Source organism: Aulonocara stuartgranti, assembly GCF_965226115.1.
Source record: "Aulonocara stuartgranti genome assembly, chromosome: 3".
In the NCBI taxonomy this organism is placed as follows: Eukaryota; Metazoa; Chordata; class Actinopteri; order Cichliformes; family Cichlidae; genus Aulonocara; species Aulonocara stuartgranti.
Genome location: NC_138941.1, coordinates 46,047,555 through 46,073,401, shown reverse-complemented (window position 1 = coordinate 46,073,401; position 25,847 = coordinate 46,047,555). Strand labels below are relative to the sequence as shown.

At 42.9% G+C, this 25,847-nt stretch overlaps 2 protein-coding genes across 9 annotated transcripts in view; both read left to right on the top strand.

The window, feature by feature from the left end:
* Positions 1 to 5,174, top strand: part of slc12a6 (solute carrier family 12 member 6) — a 33,252-nt gene extending 28,078 nt beyond the window's left edge. For 5 of the 8 annotated variants that reach the window (XM_082519530.1, XM_082519527.1, XM_082519528.1 and 2 more), the window contains 4 exons: positions 2,134 to 2,208; positions 2,336 to 2,574; positions 2,656 to 2,789; positions 3,069 to 5,174. In XM_082519530.1, the coding sequence (XP_082375656.1) occupies positions 2,134 to 2,208; positions 2,336 to 2,574; positions 2,656 to 2,789; positions 3,069 to 3,160 (540 nt within the window). In that variant the 3' untranslated portion in view covers positions 3,161 to 5,174. The remainder of the gene's footprint in view (positions 1 to 2,133; positions 2,209 to 2,335; positions 2,575 to 2,655; positions 2,790 to 3,068) is intronic. The other 3 variants (XM_082519533.1, XM_082519531.1, XM_082519532.1) reach the window with 3 other exon arrangements.
* A 1,535-nt stretch (positions 5,175 to 6,709) lies between these two features.
* Positions 6,710 to 24,116, top strand: tox4b (TOX high mobility group box family member 4 b). Its single transcript, XM_082528756.1, has 9 exons — positions 6,710 to 9,356; positions 11,132 to 11,200; positions 14,831 to 15,118; positions 15,204 to 15,464; positions 15,565 to 15,885; positions 15,968 to 16,048; positions 18,638 to 19,300; positions 19,403 to 19,557; positions 22,328 to 24,116. The coding sequence occupies exons 1-9, from the start codon at positions 9,249 to 9,251 to the stop codon at positions 22,383 to 22,385; spliced, it is 2,004 nt and encodes a 667-aa protein (XP_082384882.1). The 5' UTR covers positions 6,710 to 9,248; the 3' UTR covers positions 22,386 to 24,116.
* Positions 24,117 to 25,847: the final 1,731 nt, after the last annotated feature.

The window sequence follows — 25,847 nt, the reverse complement described above, 5'->3', positions numbered from 1 at the left end:
TTTGCACCAGAGGTACACTTCAACTGTGAGAGACAGAATGTGAAAAAAAAAATCCATGAATCCACATGGTAGGATTTGTAAATTTATTCGTAAATCAGGGTGGAAAATAAGTATTTGGTCACCTCAAACAAGGAAAATCTCTGGCTCTCACAGACCTGTAACGTCTTCTGTAAGACGCTTTTCTGTCCCCCACTCGTTACCTGTATGAATGGCACCTGTTTGAACTCATCATCTGTATAAAAGACACCTGTCCACAGCCTCAAACAGTCAGACTCCAAACTCCGCCATGGCCAAGACCAAAGAGCTTTCGAAGGACACCAGGAAAAGTATTGTAGACCTGCACCAGACTGGGAAGAGTGAATCTACAATAGGCAAGCAGCTTGGTGTGAAAAAATCAACTGTGGGAGCAATCATCAGAAAATGGAAGACATACAAGACCACTGATAATCTCCCTCGATCTGGGGCTCCACGCAAGATCTCATCCCGTGGGGTCAAAATGATCATGAGAACGGTGAGCAAAGATCCCAGAACCACACGGGGGGACCTGGTGAATGACCTGCAGAGAGCTGGGACCAAAGTAACAAAGGTCACCATCAGTAACACACTACAACGGCAGGGAATCAAATCCCGCAGTGCCAGACGTGTTCCGCTGCTGAAGCCAGTGCATGTCCAGGCCCGTCTGAAGTTTGCCAGAGAGCACATGGATGATACAGCAGAGGATTGGGAGAATGTCATGTGGTCAGATGAAACCAAAGTAGAACTTTTTGGTATAAACTCAACTCGTCGTGTTTGGAGGAAGAAGAATACTGAGTTGCATCCCAAGAACACCATACCTACTGTGAAGCATGGGGGTGGAAACATCATGCTATGGGGCTGTTTTTCTGCCAAGGGGACAGGACGACTGATCCGTGTTAAGGACAGAATGAATGGGGCCATGTATCGTGAGATTTTGAGCCAAAACCTCCTTCCATCAGTGAGAACTTTGAAGATGAAACGAGGCTGGGTCTTCCAACATGACAATGATCCAAAACACACCGCCCGGGCAACAAAGGAGTGGCTCCGTAAGAAGCATTTGAAAGTCCTGGAGTGGCCTAGCCAGTCTCCAGACCTCAACCCCATAGAAAATCTGTGGCGGGAGTTGAAAGTCCGTGTTGCTCGGCGACAGCCCCAAAACATCACTGCTCTCGAGAAGATCTGCATGGAGGAATGGGCCAAAATACCAGCTACTGTGTGTGCAAACCTGGTAAAGACCTATAGTAAACGTTTGACCTCTGTTATTGCCAACAAAGGTTATGTTACAAAGTATTGAGTTGTATTTTTGTTATTGACCAAATACTTATTTTCCACCCTGATTTACGAATAAATTCTTTACAAATCCTACCATGTGGATTCATGGATTTTTTTTTTCACATTCTGTCTCTCACAGTTGAAGTGTACCTCTGGTGCAAATTACTGACCTCTGTCATAAGTTTAAGTGGGGGAACTTGCACAATCGGTGGCTGACTAAATACTTTTTTGCCCCACTGTAAATGTACACCAGCACTGTCACATTCACATGGAGCAGCTTTAATGTAACTGCAGCTTTAATTTTTGAAGCCTGTGCCTCCTAAAAACACTTCCATTACATGTGATGTTATCGTAATGTTTGGTGTTGTCTAGCGTTGATGCAGCAGTCCAGCATGATTTTCCTCTATGGGGAGACACAATAAAATAATATGATCTTAATAATTACAGGATGGTGGGGTGAACTTTTTCCAGGGTTCTTCATTGGGGTGTGTCAGGGAAAAGTTTGAAAACCCCTGCTTTAAATAAAACACTGAATTGTTACAGAGTGAATCCTTTGACCTCCCTAATGTAGATCAAATCCACATTTATTTCACTGTCAGTCCAGTTCTTTATCTGAAGGGTTCAGTTAATGCTAACATGTGTCAGATGCTTCTTCCTTTAACTGTTCTGTCATCTTTGTTTCCCTCTACCCTTCACACTCATTCACATTTCAGATTTTCAGAAGCTTTTTGTCTCGGGCCTTTTTTATTTACTGCCGTGTCCCTGTAGTTGTGCTTCAGTGCCCACCAGAGTAGATGCAGGCTGTGTTTGATTTTGGGGAGTTAGGTGACCTTGTGTTTTCTGTAGGCGTATCTTTCCCCCAGGTACAAAAGTCCTGGACCCTTCACGCCAAACACCTCCAGAGGAGACAGAGACAGACAGGTACAGAGAGACGGAGAGAGGCAGGAGTCAGGAATGACTGTAGAAAAGAGAGGTTTGCCAATGAGGTGGAAGAAAAGGCTGGAAAAAGAGATGAGAGAGAGCGTGTTTGTGTGTTTTCACACGCCAGGCCCAGCTGGTGAAGGATCGTAACTCCATGCTGCGTCTGACGAGCATCGGCTCAGACGACGAAGATGACACAGACGGCGGCGAGCGAGACCGGGCGGCGAGCGGCGGCGGCGGCGGCAGCTCTGAGCACCACCGCCGCATTCAGATGACCTGGACCAAAGAGAAGACCACACAATACAGAGCGACGCACTCGGGCTGCTCCACCCCCGAGGGCTTCAGGGACATGCTGAGCATCAGGCCGTGAGCAGACACAGCAGGTTTCTCTGTGACACTGAGATCCGCGCTAACCAGGTCCTTTAACGCATCTCATTTTTCCTCCAGGGACCACTCCAACGTCAGGCGAATGCACACTGCCGTCAAACTCAACGAGGTCATCGTCAACAGATCCCACGACGCCCGGATCGTCCTGCTCAACATGCCTGGACCTCCCAGGAACACCGAAGGAGATGAGAACTGTATCCTTAACCCCGAGTCTGCACCAAATTAAATGTTAGGCGCTTGTTTTTGCAGTCACTGAGTGTACTTTTGTTACAGCAGACACCTTTATGATGGCTTAAACAGGGTTTAAAAAATTAATTACAAAATCACTAAAGCCTTAAAGACGAAAGGAAATTTAGTTCAATTTTGCTTACTAACATGATTATTAAAACGTATAAGCTTTTCATTTATTTAAAAGAATTCATTTATATTATCAAAGTAACATAGTATGAGAAGTTCGTTAATTCAGTGAGCAGACATGGAGTTCCTGGAGGTCCTGACAGAAGGATTGGAGCGTGTGCTGTTGGTGAGAGGCGGAGGAAGTGAAGTCATCACCATCTACTCCTGATTAGACAAACACAGGAAGCCAGCATCAAGCAAGCAGCCAGTCGTGCAGGAGAGAGCAGAGTGAAGACGATGGGATCTGGGAACCTGAAAAAGAGCGATTGTCGATTGTCACACTTCCCTGTCGTGGCGCTGGTTTCCATCCCACATGCTGTCCAAGCGACAAAAATGCCAACACAATTCCAACAAGGAGCAGTGTGTGTGTGTGTGTGTGTGTGTGTGTGTGTGTGTGTGTGTGTGTGTATGTTTGACTCACCCACCCGAGGGTCCTCTGACTCGATGAGGAAGGGAGCACTGTGGTGTTAGGAGCGATTGCGTTTGGAGGGGCGGACCACAGAGGCTAACGGTGAGAGGCTGCGGAGCGGCCGACCCGCTGATGAGACTCAGGGTTGCTTTTTGTACAGAATGTAATTTGGAAGCAGACAGCAGTTTTCTGTCAGAATCAAGTATGGTTTTCTTTTTGTTGCTTCTCACAAACACATCTGTTTACTCTTACCAGCGTATCGGTACTCTTTATTTTCATATCCAGGAGTATTTGCACACAACTGACGAGAATCTGCTTTATTAAGACGCACTGACAAGGATTTATTTTTTGATTTTCGCTGCTACTACTTAGAATTTAGTCACAACAGCCTTTAACATAAAAATGTTGGGTGTTTAAAATTCAGACATCTTACCTCAAAAATGAATTTATTCATATCAGATGAATATTTTAATAAATACAGCATATTAAGACAGAATTTCAGGCTATATATATAAAATTTAAATGGATAAGTAGAAATTCTGATAAGGTCTATTTTATTGGCATTCAGCAGGACTATGTTGTGTAAAAAATTGATAACACCTGAGTTTTATTTACATTTTTAAAAATCAAATAAAAATTCAAAGGTACTTTTTGTAAATTCCTGTATTTTAAAAAATAGTTTGAAACATCAAAAATTAACTAAAGTGACAGCCACGCAGGCCTTGTGTTGCAGGGTCAGTGTAACCTTTATTAATTATTACTATTATTATTATTATTTCTTTTTACTGTGGCGCCAGGCCAAAGGCAATGCACGTTGAGGAAGAGGGGGTGGGACTAAAAATCAAAGCGGCACCTACCTGCAAACATCCCACTGGTGAAGTGCTGCCCCCTGGTGGTAAGTTTTAGCTCATTTTTGCAGAGGGTAATTACAAGAATTCCCCCTTCAGAACTTCCATAATTAGAAGAAAACCTGTCAGAGCTCAGTTTAAAATCACAAGGTTTATTCCGGAAACCCATCAAACCTTGCTGATACAGCAGTGTCCACTTCTTCTTTTTTTTCTTTTTTTTTTTTTTAATTGCTTAAAGAGGATTTCGGTCTTTTGCACCACATTCAAGGTTCAAGGGTTCAACACATTCACAGCTGTGGATGTGACACCAAAATGAAACCAGTGCAAAGGAAATGGTCAGAGGTTTTCTCTCTGCTCTCTCGTTTTCTCTCAGGCCCACGCTGGACTGCACCTGAATAGTTAGTAAGTTATTCGACGTTAGCGTAGAGTTCAGTTTAGAGATGGGGGGGGGGGGGGCTGGGGACAGTTTTTGGTTGTTGCCATAACGACCTTGTAAAGGGAAACAGTATTGTGGAGACACTGGACCATCGTGGAGAGGACCACCACACTTCATGTGTATACATTTTTGTGTGTGTGTGTGTGTGTGTGTGTGTGTGTGTGTGTGTGTGTGTGAGAGAGAGAGAGAGAGAGAGAATGTGGGCTCACAAGCTACAATGAGGAGCTCTGAACTGCAGGTGTTTGATTCCACTCTAACGCTTTCTTTTTTCTTTTTTACAGTGTTACCGTGCAGGGTTGTTCTCTGTTCATTGTTATTTCCTAAACATTGTTTTGTTTTGTTTTTTTCTTGCTTGTACATAAAAATGAAAAATCCCAAGTTTTATCTTTTTTTAATTACATTAATATAAAAAGGAATAAAAAAAACTTTGCTTGGAAAAAAAATGGGAATAAATAAAACAGTTTTGAAAAAAAAAAATGCACAAACTGTGATCTGTGTTTTATTGTATATATTTGATGATTGATAGTGTAGGTGGTTGGATTATTTTGCCTGTTTATAGACAGACACATTTATCAAATCTTTTTTATGTTTTGACTTTTTAACCGTAGACATTTCAGTGGACTTTAACAAGAACAGCTGAGCAGATGATTTTAAATTGATTAAACTGAAATGAAGATCTGTTTGTCCAAAGAAAAAATTATTTGGACATAAGCTGCTTTCTTTTTGCTCATTTTCAGTCACATCCTTGTACTGGACCATTTTCAGTGGAATGTTTATCACTCCACAAAACACTCACCTATGAATGATTCAAGCCAAAAAAGGCACCTAACTAAAGGGATGAACTAGTGTATCTACTGACTACCTGTCAAAAAACACATCACTGGTTTTCATTTTTTCAGCCAAATCAGTTTAATAATACCAAATTTAACAGTTTGACATGTTTTTTTTAAACTATACAACTTGTACAAAACTACAACTGGGCGTGAATGATATATTTAAATAGGCTGAGTGTAGTGCAACCAGCATGAACCAGTGCAAACTGGATAGTGCAATGTGCATATGACCTGAATGACATAACAGTGGGTTAGTGTTCAACAGAGTGACAGCCCGGGGCAAGAAAGTCTGTGGCGGCTGGTTTTAGTAAAGAGCTCTGTAGCACCTGGCTAAGGGCAGCAGCTTGAACAGTTTGTGTCCGGGATGTGAGTGGTCTGCAGAGATCTGGACATACCCTGCAGTGTACCCCAAAAAGAATCTGAGGAAACTGGACAAGTGAATAAAAATGCCCTAAAACACTCCAACAAAGACCTGACAGATGCATCTGAACCTTCAGCTGATGCATGTACTGTTAACTGAAGCTTCATTAAGTTGTCAAGAGGCCATTATTAGGAAAGGAAATGGGGGAAAAGGCTGAGCTATTCCAAATTACACCAGAACTAACTTAAATTCAGTGACAACAGGATTTATGGAGTGATGAATCCAAATGTAAAATTTGTGGTTCAAATTGTCAAAATGTACAGAAGAACTCAGGAGAGAGGCCCATTGGTCTACAGCACAGGTGTTGAACTCCAGGCCTCAAGGGCCGGTCTCCTGCAGGTTTTAAATGTGTCTTTGATCCAATCCAAGAAACCTTGTCTAGGAGTTCAGGCTGTACTGAAGAATAAAGACAAATATTGACTTTCAAGCTCATTAAAATGATACAAACACTGTTTTTGCCTTATAAACTACTTTTCCGTGACCCAATTTCGTTTTTTAAACGAATAAAAAAAACATAGCTCCTTTTTAGAACTTCCTTTTAATTGCTTTTCTGTTATCAATGCTATAAATTTCTACGTCTTATTTTGAAAGCCAAGCTTCCAACTTGTGCTTGCTGAGGTCACGTGATTCTGCACGTACAATCCGGAAGCCGGTGCCATGTTGTGATATTTGAGGAAATCACTTCTGGGTGAAGTTCCCTGGCAAAAGTGGGATTAAAAACAAACAAACAAACACAGTTAAACAGGTTTCGGGGTGAGCATGGAGGTAAGAGTGGCTGGTGTTAACAAAATAAACTGCTGCGCACGCACACAAGATGACAAAATATAGCACGCGCAGTCTGGCTGTCAGACATCATTGGCGGCCTGCTGTACGCGCTGACCTCACTGATCATTGTTCCTCTGTTCACGGATTTCACGTTAACTTCTGCTAACATGTTCAGCCTCGTTTTAACCCAGCTGTCTGTCCGAGCAGGCGGACCTGAGGCAGTCTCAGTGTTAGTGAACTTTAATCGGTTTAAACAACAAAAAATATGCCGCTCGTTTATCCAGGAAGGAGCCACAGGATAGAGCAGTTAAATCAGCTGAAGGTGGCTGTTAAACGCCAACAAACAGTCTAACATCCCCATCCAGTAAGAACCAGCCTAATGTGGGGTGTTAGTCCATGTCAGACAGGAAACTTTATGTTAAAGGACTTAATTTAGATAACATATGAGTGCTAACCGGGTTAATTGATGCCGAACAGCAGTAGCAGCCAGCTTCCCTTTAAACCTTTCAAAATAAAGGAGACATTACTGCAGCATAATATTAATTCTCTACAATCTAGACATGTTATATCAGGTGTATTAAACTTAAGGGCCGGGAACCATAATCAGCCCGACAAAGACTCCAGTCCAGGCCACTGGAATGCTGTGGAGAATTTGAAGGAGAGAATAGATTTGAAACTTTCAGTGATATTCTCACAAGTTTTCTAGCTTTTCCTATTGATATTCATGCTACACCAAATAATTACCCAAGAGATAAACAATTAAATGACATAAAAGTTTTTTTTTTTCAATATCTACTGTAGAAATATTCTGTTTTAGGAAAAAAGAACGTCATTAAAAATACTATACTGTTTGGGCAATTAGCTACCAGAAGTTGTTCTGTTATTGTGCACATTTATCACATAGAAAAACTATAACATATTCTTGCACTTGCACTTGTTTTTCTTATATTTAGATATGCCAGGGATTAAATGTGAAGTTAAACATCTTGCTGTTCTGGCCCACTTAAGATCAGAATTGGCTTTATGTGGCCCATGATGTCAAATTAGTTTGACATCCTTGTCTTAGATACCATAAGCAAAAAAAGCATACTTTAAAATGAAGGTAAACGTGATGCACGGAGCACTGTATAGTTAGTAGTACTGTAGTACTGTGTAAACGTTTTCAGCCATGCTTCATTTCTTTATAGTTGACCTTTCAAAATAAGATGTAGTTACTGTTTGCCATAGAAATGTTTTTATGTATAGGGTTTTCGATTTATAAGGGGAGGTAAATCAAAAACCTGGAACAAGCCAGTCGAATTCCAGTGCCTGTACTGCATTAGGAAGTCAGGAGTGGTAGAGAAGTATGTGAGGGCGGTGCAGAATGTGTTTGAGGACAGTGAGACATTATTAAGGTGCAAGTCTCTTGATACTCGCAAGGGTGATGGACAGGCTGACAGATGAGGTCAGGCAGGAGGTGGTAGTCTGTCCCAGACAACGTGATCTATGGTGAGAGTAGGGAGCAGGTGGAGGAGCAGGCGGCTGTATGATCTGTTGAGAAGGTGAACGCAAATCCGTAGGTGCGAGGCAGAATACATGTGTGGGAAAAGTCATTTGCAAAGACTAGAGGTAGTGAAGGGGTGAAGTGCAGGCGTTTTTGTTACCTGGGGGCAAACTTACAAAGCAACAAAGAGAGGTAAAGAAGAGTGCAAGCAGGGTGGAGACAAGTGTGACAGGTGATTTGTAACAGAAGAGGTTGAGCAGTTTGGAAATGTTGAGGGTGATTGATATATTGGATAAAAGATGTTGCCAGGGAGGAGGAAAAAGAGGAAGACCACAGAGACGATCCATGGATGTTGTAAAAGAGGACATGAAGCTCCAGTAATGATTTTATTCGTCCACGATTATTTTGAAATCCGCTTCGCCCTACATCCGGCTTTGCACCAGTGTAGCTTGACCGCTGCCTGTTTATCCAACCCACGATCTGTTTCTCGGGATCCATTGAGGATCCTGGCCCGAGCCAAAGCGAAGCTTAAAAATCGGGGACTCTGTGTGTTTCCCTTGGCTGTCAGACACCTTGACACGACCGCGGTCGGTTTGCCGTTTAAACGGTCACTGAGACGTCGGAGGAGTAACAGGCAGGTAGACAGACAAACGAGCACCGGGCTGTCTGGCGGAGGGGGGCTGAAATGTGAGCGCCTCTGCAGGCTTGCGTCAAAGCCAGCTAACGCTAAACCGTGATAGGACAAAGTCAGCGAGAAAGACGGTTAAACGGCCACGTTACCTCGTCAGAGAGCCGGCCAGCTCACGGGCCGGGCTATTTTTGGCACGCGCACACACACATGCTCAGTTTAGCTGGCTGCCAGCCACGGCTGTCACTGTCGGCGGGTTTTTAAAGGAGAACCCGGGCTAACGGCGGAGCTGGTCGGTAACCAGCCTATCCGTCAATCGCACGCTGACAAGGGGCGGAAAAATCAGGGGAAAGGAGATCCGGTTAATAGCCTGACGTCGTATCGCAGCGAAGAAGGGGGGCCTCACAGCTCACACATGAGGCCCAGCTGAAAGGATGGATCTGAATTTTTACTCGGATTTAACGGACGGTACCGGGCAGCACGACGGGGATCCGGAGTTCCTGGATCCGCAGTCTTTCAATGGGTTCGACTCCGACAATAAGGTGACTGAACAGCCGCTCCGTGCATGCTTATTCGAGTACTGGACCCTTGAGTAATGGAGTATTTCCGTTTTAGAGAGAGTTATAGTTTCAGCTTAGGTTAGAAACCTTTAACTTATCTGTGCGACTAAAAATCATCCTTAAAACAAATCGATAAAGACGCATGTTGGACTTAAGGAGCCAACATGTGAGTGTATGCTCCTCTCCTGTGTTGAAATAAGGCTGTTTGAAACCATATCTTCTGTTTAACCCTCTGATCTCCAGTGATGGTTTATTTGTTTTTTGTGCCTACCTGTTTCAGCTTCAGTCAATTACTTTTGACCTTGTGTACAAAGGTAATTGCCCTCTTTGTCAAATCATGAATTAACAGTGATTAATCACATTTTTTTAGAAGGCAGAGTTCAGTTTCAGTAACCACACCCAGCCCTGATTACTGCCAGGCCTGATGAATGAAGACACCACTTCAGTAGAAGCTGTCTGACATAGTAAAGGAGGCTAAAAGATCCCAGAAAGCAACACATGCCACGATCTAAAGAAGCAAATGAGAAACAAAGTCATTGACATCTATCAATCTGGAAAACTGTTACCCTGCCATTTCTAAAGCTTTGGGACTGTCTGAACCACGGTGAGAGCCATTATCCACAAACGAAGAAACCTTGGATCAGTGGTGAACCTGTCCAGGAGTGTCCGACCTACCAAAACTACTCGAAGAGCACGTAAGCAACTCACTTGCCTCTATTAAGGCCAGAGTCAGTGATTCAACAGTAAGAAAGAGACTGGATGAAAATAGCATCCATGGGAGGAGAGGTCAAGGAGCAAACCACCACTGACCAAGAAGAACACAAAATCTCGTCTTACATTTACCAAATAACATCTTGGTGATCCCCAAGAATTTATGCAAATATTCTGTGGACTGATGAGATAGAAGCTGAATTTGGAAGGTTTAGGTCCCATTACATCTACAAAAAACTAACACAGCATTAAAAAGAACATCACACATGGTGGTGATAGTGTGATGGTCTCCGGTTGCTTTACCTCTTCAGGACTTGGACGACTAACCATAAAGGAGAACGTCCGACCATCAGTTCATGTCCGGAAGCTCAAGAGCGCTCAGTTTGTGCAGCAGGACAACGATCAAAAACACACCAGCAAGGCCAAAAACCAGAATGAAGGTTTTGAAGTGGTCTGTTCAAAGTCCGGACTTGAACCAGATTGAGACATTTTGGCCTGACCTTAGACAGACTGTTCATGCTCAAAAACTCACCAATGCGACTGAATCAAAACAATTCTGGTAAGAAGAGGGGGCCAAAACTCCTCCAGTGACGTGAAAGACTTGTTGCAGTTGTTGCTGCTAGGAGTGGCACAAACAGTTATTAGGTTTAGGGGGCAGTTACTTCCCCACAGGGCAGATGGGTTTGAATAACTTCTTTCTCTTAATAAATGAAGTCGTCATTTAAAAACCGCATTTTGGATTTGCCTCTGGCACCACAGGAAGTCCTGTTTTTACCTGCACAAACATATTTACTCTTACTAAAGTCAAATGCATCTCAGAGTGTCAATTGCAGATTTTTCAATATATTCAAACTAGCTCTTCTTTACTAACCAGGTGTAAAGAGGAAGCCTCCTCTGTGACTCTCAGTTTAAGCTAGATTTGCTGGTAAATGTGTGTTTTATGGTGTGCCCCTGTTGGCGGTGCGTTTAGGTAGCTCTTTGTGTTGCTGTGATGATGGTGTCGCCCCTCCTCCCTTACTGTTACACTCTCTTCCCCTGCGTTTCAGTTCCCTGGAGGCAGCGACAACTACCTGACGATTCCTGGTTCCGGCCACCCCTTCCTCTCCTCTTCAGAGGTAAGCCTTTATACTTGAGACACGAGCATCGGTCTGTTTCTGCAGAGGTCCCACCTCTCAGCAGATCCTGCCAGAGTTAAAGGCATTAGAAGTCTCTAAGAGTGCTAAAGAGGACAAAAATAAGGAATGCATAGATAAAATTTTGTGTCACTTCTTCATATATTTTATAGATACACAGGCTTTTTCCTGGCTCAGATAGGGCATCTGTGGACATATGCATATTTGGTCCATATGTAGTTGAGGCAAACAGTCTTTGTTGCTTTAGTTAAGTGAAATTTGGCCTCTGTTCTGTTATTTTTGGCCATTTTATTGACAGAACTGGGTTTAAGCTGATTTAAATTAAACTCTGTCCCCCTAAAAAATACTGTCTAAAAATGTATCTGCTGAAGACTTGATTTTTCTTTAGTAGAAACCAATTTTTTTTTAAAAATATGGTATTAAACTGCCAGTGCATAGTATTTTAAGTGATAGGCTTTAATGACATTATAAAGGCATGTAAAAGAAAAACCGACCACTGTAAAAGTCACTGAAAAGCTCTTTCTTATCTCACCACCTGCTGCACAGTTTACCTTCCTGTTTTTTATTTTGGCGATAGGTCACCTAGAAAGATTGTAAAAGACCAAGTCTTACTTTTGGACTCTGATGATTAACGGTTCAAAAATAATCCTTGTTTATCTTCTACTGCCCTTTGAAACGAGCTGTTTCAGTTCCTCCCACCTTTAAGCCAGCTTCTTTCTGATTGGCTACCTCCTGCAAATGTGAGGTTTGAACGGTAGGTGGGTGGGGCTTGAGCGTAGTAGATGACTATATATTAGGGCCATCCCCTTTTTTTGATGTCATAAAGATCCAGGAGTATAAATATTTAGTCCTATTTGGATACTTGCACATATTCAAAGGTCATTTGGTAGCTGCATTTAATGTGAGCATCCAGCATTTGTAAGACTGTTTATCAACAGAAGCTGCACTGTACAGTAGGGAAGCAGAGCTGCTGTTCCACATGGTAAAAGGTCTTTTGGAAACCCTTGTCATTGATTTTGCATCAGTTTAATCAAATGTTTTGGGTATTTTTGCTAATTATATATGTATATATTTAAGTTTGAAAAATGTGTGGAGACCTGAAGAGATTTAATATCCAATAATTCAAGAAAATTTTCAAACGTTCTCAAAGACTGCACACTTTGCCATCAGTTAGAATTTTTCCACAGGGCACACTGTAAAATCTCTTATCCAGATGTTTCAAAGAGACTGTTAAGAAAACATCTGGAGAACATTGATAAGCGACTGTAAGTGACCCTGTGAGTTTTTCAGACGTTTATAGTCTGTTTATTTTTGAGAAAACGGGCACTTAGCTTTGAGAGTTATTTGTAGCGCAAGCTGGGGCTGGACAAGTTTACAGGGAGGGTTTGATCCAGCACGGAGCTAAAGTCCTCTTTGCACTTGATGGTCTGGCTCAACTTCACACCAGTTGGTTTTTTGTCTTTGAAGATAGATCCCTTTTTTTGTAAAAAAAATAAACAACTCACTATTATTGGCTTTCCCAAAAAGCTGAGCCGGTACTAAAAGGTGAGGTTTGACATGTGCGTTGCAGGAGTGGTCTTAAAAAAAGCTCAGAAGAGCCTCAATGGAAAGCTGTAGGAGAGTGCCATAATGCAAAGATGCCAAAGAGCCGTTCAGCAGCCAAACCAGGTGCAAAATCAAGCGGCATCAGAGAAACTGTAACAGGGCATAAATAATCAGAAATAACTCTACCCTTTACTGCCATTCATCAGATATATTATTGGGACAAAGATTGAGTGTAGAGAAATGTCCATTTAACTTTAGAGAGTCATCATTGTTCCAGCAGACAGGCTGCCTGAGAAAGTTTTATACTACCCAAAATAAAAAGGAGGAGGAACTAAAGTTAATACTGAGAAAAATGACACAAGAAGCTGTCGAACACTCTATTTAAAAACGATTAAAATAAGATATTTCTGCTGATGAATACACTGAGCTGGGTTATAGTGCTGCTGCTTTAAATAATAGATGGCTTATGTTGAAATCTGCTGTGCTGTAGGGGAACAGGCTGTGTTGTGTTGTGTGCATGTTTGAGTTGTTCATTTTGAGATGGTATATCTTTATAGAGCAGGAAGAAAGGCATCCTTTCCATATCCTTCTCTGTTCTCTGGTTTTCACGATGATTGCAATGATTAATACAGCACCTCTGTGACAGTAAGCTTAAGGTGACAGTGATGCTCTCTGTGAGGAGGTTTTGATACCGTAAGCAAGTAAATTTAACTTGAGCCTTTACGACAGAGCACAAATGAAGCTCAACTTGATAGCAGTTTACAATCTTGCCACGTTAAGTAGCAGCAGTTTTCTAGCATTTACTTAAACCATCAATCTTCTGCTGCACAGAAACCCAGACCTCCCTCTCCTGCCCATCTCCTCCAGCTCTGGGGCTCAGTGCTTAGACACCAGGCCAGCTGAGACATGTAATCTCTCCAGAATGTTACGGGGCATTTTGAGGTGCCTTTGGAGGAAGTTTGTTTCCCCCCCTGCATCTCAGGAACTTCATTCATGTCCCAGAGCTCGTGGTCACAGGTGAGGGTGGGAGCATAGATGGACTGGTGAATCGCCTGTGCACCGCTCCATTCTCCTGCTCATGAAGAAGACCCTGAAACTTTCTCCACTTGGATCAACAACTTGTCCCAGACTCAGAGTGGACACTGCACCCTTTCTGGTTCCACTCTCCTGGAGACAGGCTGGATTAATTTAAACCACGTTCATGTCATTTCAACCTGCTGTCCACCTGAGCCTGTGGGATGTGAACTGTTTATAAAAAGGCTTTAAGTGTCACACCCCACCGCCTCAAATCCAGGCACCTTTTTGATAATTCTGTCCTGTAGAAAACAGGCTTTTTATCGAGAATGAGTCATGAGACACTATTTAAAAAGCTGCAAAACTGACTCATCTAGCGTGTGAGTCAAACGATGGGGGCTTTCAGTGATGCAGCTGCAGACACATGATGAATATGGACGTTTAGTTTGAGGCCAGTCAGAGTTTAAGTTGACATCTTTTCGCTGCTGCTCTCCCGTCAGGATAGACGGGAACCTAAAAGCTGAAGCAGGCTGCACTTTGTGGAACAGTCATTATGTAAATGTGCAAGCAGCTGCTTAGCTGACTATGGCATCATCAGGTAAAACATCTCAACAAGCACCTGGTTTTAGCCGGTTTTAAATCTGCTTTAACAGTTTCTATGCTAAAGCTGTGAGTTTTTTGTTTATTAAAGGGAAAAACCCTGATTGAACTGAGCTTTACTCCTTCTGATAGGTTAACTGAACAAAGATCAGCTGCCTCTGTTGGTTTTCCACTCCAGCTATTAGCAAGTTCTTGTCAAGGAGCTTCCTGTTCCCAGGCCTGAACAATCCATCATCGTCAGAACTTGTAAATGGAAAACACAGTATGAAATCAGTGTCAGAGAAAACTTTGGTAGGGGTGGGGGCTCGGGGAGGCTTAGAAGTGATAAAAGTTTGGAGTTGGTTTAGTGTGATCTTCACAACATATGAGAGTTTATTCACCAAGTGTCGGAGTGATGTTAGATCCTAACTACTACTTCTTCTTCCTCTCCTCTGTCTTCCCCGTGCTCACCAGACGTTCCACACTCCCAGCCTTGGCGATGAGGAATTCGAGATCCCTCCCATCTCTCTGGACCCGGACTCTGCCCTCTCCGTGTCAGATGTCGTGTCCCATTTCGGGGAGCTGTCAGAAACTGGACCCTCGGACAGCGTGGTGGTACCTGGGAACGCCGTCGTTGAAGGTGACGACCCCTCGTTCGCGTCCACTTTTGTTAGTGCGGCCTCTCAGGGACTGGAGCACCTGACTCTTGGAGTCATGACCCAGTCAGGAGGGAATACTTTGTTAGGGTCGTCACTGGGAATGGTAAGGAATACGTGACATTTTAACCTTTACCCACCTTCAGTCTCCTCTTTAAGTAACGCCCCTTTTCTCCTCCTCCCTATCCCAGGATCTCGGTCATCCCATTGGCTCTCAGTTCAGCAGCTCGTCCCCGGTAACCATCGACGTCCCTCTAGGTGACATGGGCCAGGGTTTACTGGGGTCCAATCAGCTCACCACTATAGACCAATCAGAGCTCAGTGCTCAACTGGGGCTCGGCTTGGGCGGCGGGAACATACTTCAGCGGCCGCAGTCGCCCGAAAACCCGCTGTCGGCCACAGCCTCGCCCACCAGCTCGCTCCAGGATGATGACATGGACGACTTCAGAAGGGTGAGTCTTAAATATAACCAGCGTCTGGCACTCATCTGTTTGAAAATGCATCTCATTTATTTACTCCAACGTGCCCTTTTGCCTCCTCATCCTCCATCAGAGCGTCCTAGTCGAATCTCCGGTCTCTCTGGCCGTCTCCCCTGGAGTCATCTCCCTCGATCCCTCCCCGTCTGAATCCCCGCTGTCTGCGCCGACCTCCAGCGTCTCCTCTGGTACGGGAAGGAAAGGAGGAGCAGGAGGGGGGAAGAAGGGGAAGAAGAAGAAGGATCCCAACGAGCCCCAGAAACCTGTGTCGGCCTACGCTCTGTTCTTCAGGGACACACAGGCAGCTATTAAGGGACAAAACCCCAACGCGACTTTCGGAGAGGTCTCCAAGATCGTGGCGTCCATGTGGGACAGTCTGGGGGAGGAGCAGAAACAAGTAAGAGGGTTTCTTTGGTTCCTTCAAGGTTTTTAAGATTGTAAATGTGCTTGTGTAGTCATTTAATATTTATCATTTTTAGGTTTACAAGAGGAAAAACGAAGCAGCAAAGAAGGATTACTTGAAAGCGCTGGCAGAGTACAGAGCCAGTCTCATTTCTCAGGTGAGTCAAACCTTGATAGTTTGAAGCAGACAAACCACAGGTATGCTAGCATGATGTCCTGATCACACAGGGTTTAACTCTTTAATCGTTCCCTCATAAAGACGACATTTGACGACTGTTTTCTACACCTCAGTGTATATCAGTGAGGGGTTAGGGATGACAGGATGAATTTACTATTGCTTACTCAGTATCAGCACCCATGACTTTAATGTGGCACCACAGATGAATAAAGTTTGCAGAGACTGGACTAGATGAGTCCTGATGCAGCTGCATTCATAAACTGTGCAGGTGCTGTGCACAGGCATGCATTTCTACTAATAATTGACAAGAAGCAGACCTCTCAGTGTTCTGCACATACACCTAAAATATTTTAGATAAGAAAAATCTCAAAGGCACCAACACCAGACCAGTTCAGACTAATACTGTAACTTTCAGCTGTATCCATGTGGATGAGTTGTAACATCTTTCACTCATTATGCAGTTGTTATGAGGACATGTGGTTCAATAACTCATATCTGGATTTTATTAAAAGGAAATGGTTACACGTGATGCAATACGATGAGAAACTTAAACCATGAAGAGTTTCTGTATATAAGAAGATGTGCTCTGTGCTCAGGTGTGGTGGCAGTGGGGAGTGACTGCGGTGATTCAATGATCAGTCTGCATAGCTCTGACCTTCAGTCCAACTTTTCTACAGATATTATGTACCATGTTCACTGCCCCAGAAAGGAAGTGAAGAGCCAGCTGCTGCCATGTTACTGCAGTGTGTGTCTGCCTGAACATGAAAGGTGGCTGATATATTGCACCTGGCTCGTGTTCTTTGTCGTTGCAGCCTTTTTTCCTTTTTCCAAGTGTTATTGGTAAAACGGCGTTGCTGGCTCTTTATGTTAAGATTATCTATAATAAAGACTATTTTATTTACTAAAAACCACCTCTCTGTTTTCCTTTCATTCTGTTCTGGACTCATTTGTTACTGGTCCCCTCACTCGCATGCCTAGACCCCTTCGGGGGGAACGTAACAATGTGGGGGCTCGTCCGGGATCTGAATGGAAGGAACAGCAATTGAGTTTTAGTGAGTTGTTTGCCGGTGGCTTGTTTAGTTGTATTATATCTGCTGCGCTCTCTCTCCAGTTAGCAAAGGGGAGTGTCTAGCTGAGCGTAAGCTCCTCCTTCAGGCACTCATTTTTTATTTTGCCTTTTTTAATTTCGGAGTAATCCTGGGTGGGGATTAGTTCCCTGTCGAGGGTAGGCTTGTCGGTGCTTTGTGCACTTAATGCTTATCCTTTAAAGTTGCCTCGAGCCTGGTACACTCCAGAAGCTAAGCAGGCTAAGATTTTAGTAGGCAGGTCTGAGGAGAGGGTCGGTGTTAATTTTATTTATTGGTTAACCCTGTGGCCACACATATTTCCCACCTGTTTTTGATTTGTGTATTGGAGGTGGTTCTTCTTTGTTGTTGTTATTATTAGCCTCAGGTAGTTTTAGTTTTAATGGCTACCTTTGATATTGCCGTGTAGGCCACCTGGGTTGGCTGGCAGACTGTTTACTTAGCCTGATAGTGCGAAGGACACTGTCTCCGCTGAACTCTGGACACACACACACACACACACACACTTACACTGACAAGCACTCACTCATCCCCCTCCCTTTCCAACGCCTTCGATGCTTGTGCCCTACCGGGGAAGATAGCAGTCAACTGGACCAGCACAGATGCTGCAGGACCGGATGCGCTGTCTACGCCGGCTCTCTCTTACCCTTTACCCGCCCCTGTTGCTTGTCTCGTGTTTCTATGGTGTATTGATAGTCATGTGCTTTTGTGCTGAGGTGTTTTTTCTGTTATCAAACTGTTCTCCCACCAGGAGCTCAGTCTGAGTGGAGTTTTTTTTCTCCTCCTCTTACCTCATGTAGTGTATTTTCGTTGTTTTTCCTATCAGCCTACCTTTCTGACATGTCTCCCCAATGTGATGTTTGTGTAAAGTTGGTCAGAAGGTTCCTTTGTGAGTGCGCATGCGCCATTAGCGTGCTGCCTGCTGTAACCCCTAATTTCCCTCGGGATGAATAAAGTATTCTGATTCTGATTCAAGGAAAATCCTTCGCTTGTCCAGCTGGACGCCTGTAGGAAGAGGGATCTGCATGAGGTGGCATCATTTTATGGCATTTGTGTCTCCACAGCTCCGCGTAAGGCTGAGCTGAAGGCTGCTCTTGTGTCTGGCTTGGTGGAGAAAGGGATGGTGGCCCTGCCAGTGTCTGCCAGTCTACCTGAGCATGGTGTAACGTCTCAGCCTGTTCTGCAGGTGCCAGCTCAAGGTGTAGCTACATCAGTTGCTGCTCTCACCACGAGAGTTGAAGTTCTATGATTTAAATCGTGTAAACCTTGAGCACTGAGTACACACTGATGATTTATCAAAGAGCTTTGTCTCGTCTCATCGAGAAACGGTTTCTATCCTGATGCTTTGGAACTCCAGCTGTAAATCTGGTAGTTCTGATGTTCTGCATCGTAAAGTTTAGGATACATTCTGCTGTCCTGGTGCGGACACACCAGAGCAACACAAATATCCACCTAAACGTTTCTCTTCTTCTTCCTCTCTTCAGGCACCTATTGAGGTCATGGAAACCACACCATCACCCCCACCTTCAGCCCCAACTCCTGTGGTCACAGCCATGCCTACGCCCATCCCCGCCCCCACCCCGCCCACCCGGCCAACTAGGTCCCAGCACTACAACCCAGAGGAGAACACCATCACCAACATCTGTACCTCCAACATCATCCTGGACCTGCCTCAGGTCACCACCCGGTCCCGCACCGGGGCCATCAAACCGCAGCCTCCACCAGCGAGCACTGCCCTCAACACTGCCCCCGTCACCAAAATCATCATCAAGCAGACACCGCTACCCTCCGGCGGCATGTCAGCTACGGTGACGACCGCCTCCTCGCCCCGCCAGCCTCCGCCGCTGCAGCAGATGCAGAGCACCCCTCCTCCACCCCGGCTGCAGCAAATGGTGCACGCCCAGGCGCCCCCGCCTCTCCAGGCCAAACCGCGTGGTGGAGGAGGGGCGGCGGCAGCCACCACTGCTCCGCCGCCGCTTAAGGTAGTGCCTTCAGCACGCCAGTCAGATTCAAGCGCCTCGATCATTGTGACGTCAACGGGGGAAACCCCCACGACAGTGTCTGCCACCACCTCTGCTCTGGCGGTGGAGGTTGGACACACGGGTGAGGTGACGGGAGGAGAGGAAGTGGCTGAAGGCGAGGAAGGGGTGAGCCGCTGAACTTCGAACACGTCGAACATTTACTGTTAAGTGTTTGGATGAATACACATTCACATAAATTTCGGTGTTTCTTTTTGTCCGCCCTCTCAGATGGAGGTGGAGGTTAATGTTGCTCCTGGCCCGAGTGTGACTCCCACCGCCAACCCGAACATTTGCGTGCGCGCCGGCTGCACAAACCCCGCCGTGGAGAGCAAAGACTGGGACAAAGAGTACTGTAGCAACGAGTGTGTCGCCACACACTGCAGGTGCGTACAGACGGACCTAAACTCGACTCCTGGAGTGTGCGTCAGTACTTTAAATGTTTCCACAGCGTGCTCTGCTTCACTTCCAGAGGTTTGTGAAGTACTTTAGGTGGTCGTAAAGATGCTGTTTAACAAAGAAACACAGAGTCAAAGCATAGTGACTCTGAGATCGGTTGGAAAAGACAGTTAATAATCCACAGGTTCACCTACTGAAACCTTCAGTTTTACTTCCTCTAGATTAGAGTCTTATTGGTGTGTAAGTGATGGCTAAAATTAGCAATATATCAGTATAATATATTTGATATTTATAATGGCTGTGTAACAAACCCACCACAGACCCGACCACGTTTCAACGCTTTTCAGCACTCTTTTATTAGTTTTCTTCTACAGCACTCAGTCACAGCTTTTTAGCTGCACCTACACATACACAACAACAACCACAGGATTCACAGGACTCTAGCTCATTGTCTTTTAAGTCGGCGAGGTGCGATTGTAGGTGCCTCTCAGATGCATCCACCTCCCTCGCAGCCGTGCTGCAGACCACGCCCCACCACAGGCTGGTTAGATGAAAATTCAACAAAGCTAAATAAGAGACGAGAGAAACACTTAGACTGTATCGGATCACCAGATGTCAAAGTTGGTTTAAAAAAACATGAAAATAAAATCTTGATCGTCCGCTCAACTCGTGCATAAAAATTCACCAAAACACAGAAATTTAAACATTTGACCAAGATTCCTGTTTGAAAGACCAACATGGCACTGTATGACATAAAGATGCCCCACCCTCAAATATTTCAGGTACAAAAATGTTCAGTTTTCAGTAGAGATGGCACGATACCACTTTTTTATGTCCGATACCGATACCGATATCATAAATTTGGATATCTGCCGATACCGATATGAATCCGATATAGTGTTTTTTAATCAACAAAACTGTTTTTTAAAATATCTTGCTGCATTTTGCAAGTCTGCAAGTTCATACTCAAGTTTAAAACAACAACTACACTAAAGCTATTCTGTTATACCTGTATACAAAAAAAATATTTCATAGTTCAGCAATACTGATCAATCTAATAAACTTAGACCTACACCATCCTCCCTATTCTGGTATTTTAAAGAGTACTTAGCGTAAATATTAAGCAACCTAACTAATAGGGTTCCAACTCCCAGCAACAACAAAATTAAATAAATAAAAAATAGGGAACCACCCCTCACGCGCCACCTCATGATGCTTAATCGACGTAATCAACCTTAATTTGATGCAGTGTGAAAAAAAAATGCACAGAAATCAATTATTTTTCAAGAAATATTAAATAGATTCAACATCTTTCTTCAACAAAATTGCAGACTGCACAGATGGTACCTTCCCAAAGTAAAAAGTACTATAGCTTACTAGGGTATATATATTAGACTTAATAGTCACTATGTACAGTAATTGACTTCTATTCATTTTACATCAAATTAAAACTTTGGGTGTCAGATAATTATTTATTAAAAGCTAGACATTTTAAATGAGAATAAGAAAGAAAAGTATGTCTTTGTGCCCCCTTTTCCCAGTTAATGCCCTATCGGCCCCCCTGGCTAAACTTTGCTAGATCCGCCCCTGCACAGTTACCAGCCGTCAGCTACGTAGAAAAAGATCCTGGTGTAGAAATTAATATTAAATAAATTCTAACAACAGCTTATCAAGCTTAAACGTGCTGCTGTTGTTCAGCCGCTGGTTTGCTCTTTCTGGCGCCAAGTGGACCAAAAACAAACGAGAGACAGACTCGCGACAGAAAAGCCGATCAGCTGATTTAAGCAGTTTCACGATTGAAGTAGCAGCCGGAGAGCGAGAGGCAGTCGCTTGTTAAGCTTAACGTGGGAATGCTTTACAAACATTCAGAGATGGACTTACACACTTGCTTTACTTCTCTCGGGGATAACTTTGTCGGAGATGAAATGCCAGGTTGCTAGCGAAGCTCCACATGCTATCCAGACCACCGACAGGTCCTGCATGCCACAGCTGCTCTATCACGTGATGCCTACGTTCTGAGGTGAGTTACGGCGTGTTGCAAGTTTTGTGAGGTGCTTTCGTGATATTTAATGGATCGAGATTACATTTTTTATTTTTCTCCGATATCCGATCCAGTAATTTAGGTCAGTATCGGACCGATACCGATACGTAATATCGGATCGGTCCATCTCTAGTTTTCAGCTCTGAGAACATATTTAGTTTTAAAATCAAAGAACTTCATGGTGCTCTTTGATTAAAGTTACAGTTTAAAAAGCAAGAAAGAAATTAAAAAAAATAATTTTGTCAAAGACTAAAACAATTGCCTGGGTGTTTCCATTGTGTTTCTTTAAATACCCGATGAAGGCTGGTATCAGAGGCAGGGGTGGATCTACAGGGGGCAATGGGGGGGCCCTTTATGTCCTCTCAATAGTTGAAAAACTAATTGCTTGTTCGTCCAAAAGCCTCTTATAGTCTGTTTTGTTTTTTTTAGAAGAGATGATGATACAATGTAACATTTTCTAGTTCTGATCACAGGTATACCAACCATTTATTTATGTATTTATTTATTTAGTGTGTTCTCACAACAAGCTCTTGAAATAAACTTTTGGTTTGCATTGTGTAGTTTTGACAGAAAAGTATAGAGACAAGCTTCCGAACAAATTATTGGAATGTGAACAGTATGGATCTTTGTCTTCAAACCCCTAAAATTGGATTACAAGTGCATCTTACTCAGACCTGCTTGAACCTAATGTTTTCATCATCCTCTCTTCTCCACAGAGACGTTTTCATGGCCTGGTGCGCTATCCGAGGGCAGAACTCCACCACGGTAACATAGGACCGGGACACACCTGAGGGGAGGAGTGATGCTCGGAGACGGAAAAGGATGAGAATACCACATGAAATGCAAACGGACAGAGAAAAGACTGAATAATAGACTCAGGTATTGGCACATAATGGTTTGTTTTATCGTGCTCATGTCATCTTGTGGACACACAAAAAGAAAGAAAGGAAAAAAAAAAAGAAGTCCCTGTGTTGTACCTCCCACAAGAAGCTTCTCTAGCAGAATAAAACAAACTCTTGAGTCATCTGCGAATACCACGATCGCGTGGACGGCGAAGAAACCACAGAGGCTCGGCTCTGCTGCTCCAGACATTTCCTGCTCTCGATCATTGATTGTGAATTTAAAACACAGACTTGATAAAAAGTAACGTTTTATACAGGCTTATGGTGTTTTTAATTGTTTTGAAAAGATGGGGAGAAAAGAAAATCATCACAGACGTATTCAGTTTATTCATTTCAGAAAAATGAATCTTTAAGTGTGTTTGCTATTCCCTTTACTCGTCACGGTGAGGAGCGATCAATGTGAACGAATTGAGAGTTTTGAGTCGTCTGTTCTTGAGTAAAGTGGGGCTGGTTTTTGGTTTTTTTTGTTGTTGTTTTTTTTAAGGAGAAAGGGGGCTGGGTGGGGGAGCAACACGCAGGCAAAAGCACAAATGGTCTTAAAGCTACTTTGGAGTCGTGAAGAGGTTGAAAGGTCTGAAGCCATTCAGAGACCCGGTGATCTGCTGTCTGCTAAATGCTGTTTGTCACCTTTTACAAGCCGCCTGAGGGGAAAAGAAACAAACAAGGTTACTTCCAACTTAAATAAGGTGCTAAGATTCAGGAAAAGTATCTCTGTCTGTCGTTCTCTCTTCCTGCTGGAAGGCCCTGTGTCCTGAGAGCTTTTTAAATGTGTGCTGGGTTTTTCTTAATGAGGTAAAAATTTCTGTTTGAGGAAAGAGAAACAAAAATAAGAGAGATGTGTATCGCAGCAAAATAACACACCAGCTCTGACAAACACTACTTACTGTAAAGGGAAATTGGTGTTAAAGCTTTATTTTTTAACCGGGACATTGTTTCAGGTGAAACGGAAGAATGATGGCTGCTTCCAAAAAACAAACAACGCTTCCCAGTGTGATGAGATCCTGCAGCGCAGATGTACTGGAAATGTTTTTAATCATGAAATAAATATTTTATGTTTCAGTACACTCCTGGTGACAGTTTGGCCTCACGTTTTACGGCTGTAGTAACAAGAATACAGACTTTTATTTTCTGTTTATGATTTTTCTTCTCATGTAACAAGGTTAGATTTGCTGCTGAATGTCTGACTTTGTTGTTGTTTTTATATTAATTTAAAGAAAAAGTTTGTGCGCCGTTCAGGAAATATAAGTAAATAAATACACAGACTGTATGACACAAAAAATAACAAAGCTAGATGCTACGGCATCACCTTGGACTCATTTTTACAACTTTTTAATAGGAAAAAAAAAAGAGGAATTTTAATTAAAAAATGTTTGACATTTGTGAAATTGTAATTTTTCCTTTATTCTTTTTTTTTTTTTTTAAACATTTGTTTTGGTTTTTATTGCCTTTTGAATCAAGTCTCCAGATGCAGACGTTTGGTTTCCTGGTATTTCAAAACATTAATGCAATGAAGCAGGCGCCTTGAGGCAACTGCTGTTGTGATTTGTGTGTACACTAGTGCAGAAAAGAAACTTGACTGTTGGACAACTGTTCCATGTTCTGATTATTTGAGCGATGTCATCATTTTCTGTTTCACAAATATGTGGAAGCCACAGGTTAAAAGGTTAAATGATGTTTATCGTCTCACACAGCGTGCTCTTTGGAAACTTTTTCAGTGCAGCAGTTTGAGAAAATATCATAAGCTGTCTGGATATCACCGGTGAGTGTGTGAGTCAGCGGTGTGAGCAGGGATTCCTTCAATTATGTCACGAACGCGGAGCTCGGATTATGAATGACTGGGAAGCATTACGCTCAATGGATGCCATAGGGCTTTGGAGTTGTCACACCGCAATGCATTGTGGGAGAGTGGCACCATTTTAGCAGGCCACGAATCAAAACAAACACACTGTTGGAAAGAAGACCGCTACGAACCATACTTAAAAGCAGCTCAAAAGAAAAAGGACTTTATAGAGCCAGATTGCGTCCAGATGCAAAGAGACGGTACTTGCAAAAAATAGCCTGCTTTGGAAATGTGGACCCGTATGAAACACGGCAGTGGAGTAGAAACCCTGAAGAACAACCGGTATTGACTGAGCCTGATATATTCTCGTACCTCGTCTGTGGAGTCAGCGCATACACGGCGCACCAGTTTATAAATCTCTGTAGGCGCACATGCAATTCACCAATGGTTGGGTACAAGATTTGGCTATTTTTAGACCACGTTGTGAGTACGCCCTCATTCAAACAAAGGTAAGTCAGCTCGAGTACAGCGAGTAAAATGCGTTTGATTTCCCTGCAAACATTCAGATTAGTGCGAGCATAAATTCATTCATGAGGGGAAATTACAGTGAGAACATGTTGAGGCTCTGTTAGATGGATAACATAGTGAGTTCAGTGCATTGATGTGACAATGTCCTGAAGGATTTTGTCATTCTCTCTATGGTTAAAGATATTGCACTAATTAATTCATATTTATTTTAAATAAATCCTAATTACACATCTTGCTTCCATATTTGTGTGCTGTGTCACTAAAAATACATTGTTTTAGTTTTTTACATTGATTAATGACCTGCAGAATCTGTGATTCATAATTGTCACTTAAAGTCAAACTTTATGCTCCCTCTTGAAAGTGATTACATCCTTGCATTACATACTTTAGATTCGTTTTTGCTGGCAGGTTTAAAAAAACAAGACAAAAACAAAACAGGCAGATTTAGAATATAACATGCAGCGTTCTATAGATGGATAAAATTCAAATTCAAATTCAAATTCAAATTTTATTTGTCACGTACACAGTCATACACAGTACGATATGTAGTGAAATGCTTGGACAACTGCTCGTGACCTAAAGAGAACAAAAAAGGAAAAGGCTATGAATAAGATAGGAAATAAATATGAAAAATTAAAAAGGGTAAATTTAACTAGGAAGGAATAAAATATAAATTAAGGTTAAAAATGAAATAACTGTACAACACAAATTAGAATGAAGGGTAAATTTAACTGGGAAGAATAAGATAAAGATAAATATATAAATTAAAGTTGAAAATAAAATAACTGTACACTGTACTATATTGTGTATAGTTCTATACACAATATAGAACTATATAAGAATGTATGAAGAAATCTAAATATAAATAAATATATACACAATAACAGCAGCTGTACAAGTATTAACCGGAAATGAAGAATATAGTGACCAGTGTTGTGCAAAAACAATGTCCAGAAAGTCCAGTGTGTGTGTAAGAACCATATGTGTGGGTCAGTACTGTGTGGTGGTGTGATTGAGAGACCGTAT

Coding starts and splice junctions, on each gene's coding strand:
- tox4b (XM_082528756.1), top strand. CDS start 9,249: ATGGATCTGAATTTTTACTCGGATTTAACGGACGGTACCGGGCAGCAC. Junction 9,357..11,131: donor GGTTCGACTCCGACAATAAG/GTGACTGAACAG, acceptor CCTGCGTTTCAG/TTCCCTGGAGGCAGCGACAA. Junction 16,049..18,637: donor GAGCCAGTCTCATTTCTCAG/GTGAGTCAAACC, acceptor TCCTCTCTTCAG/GCACCTATTGAGGTCATGGA.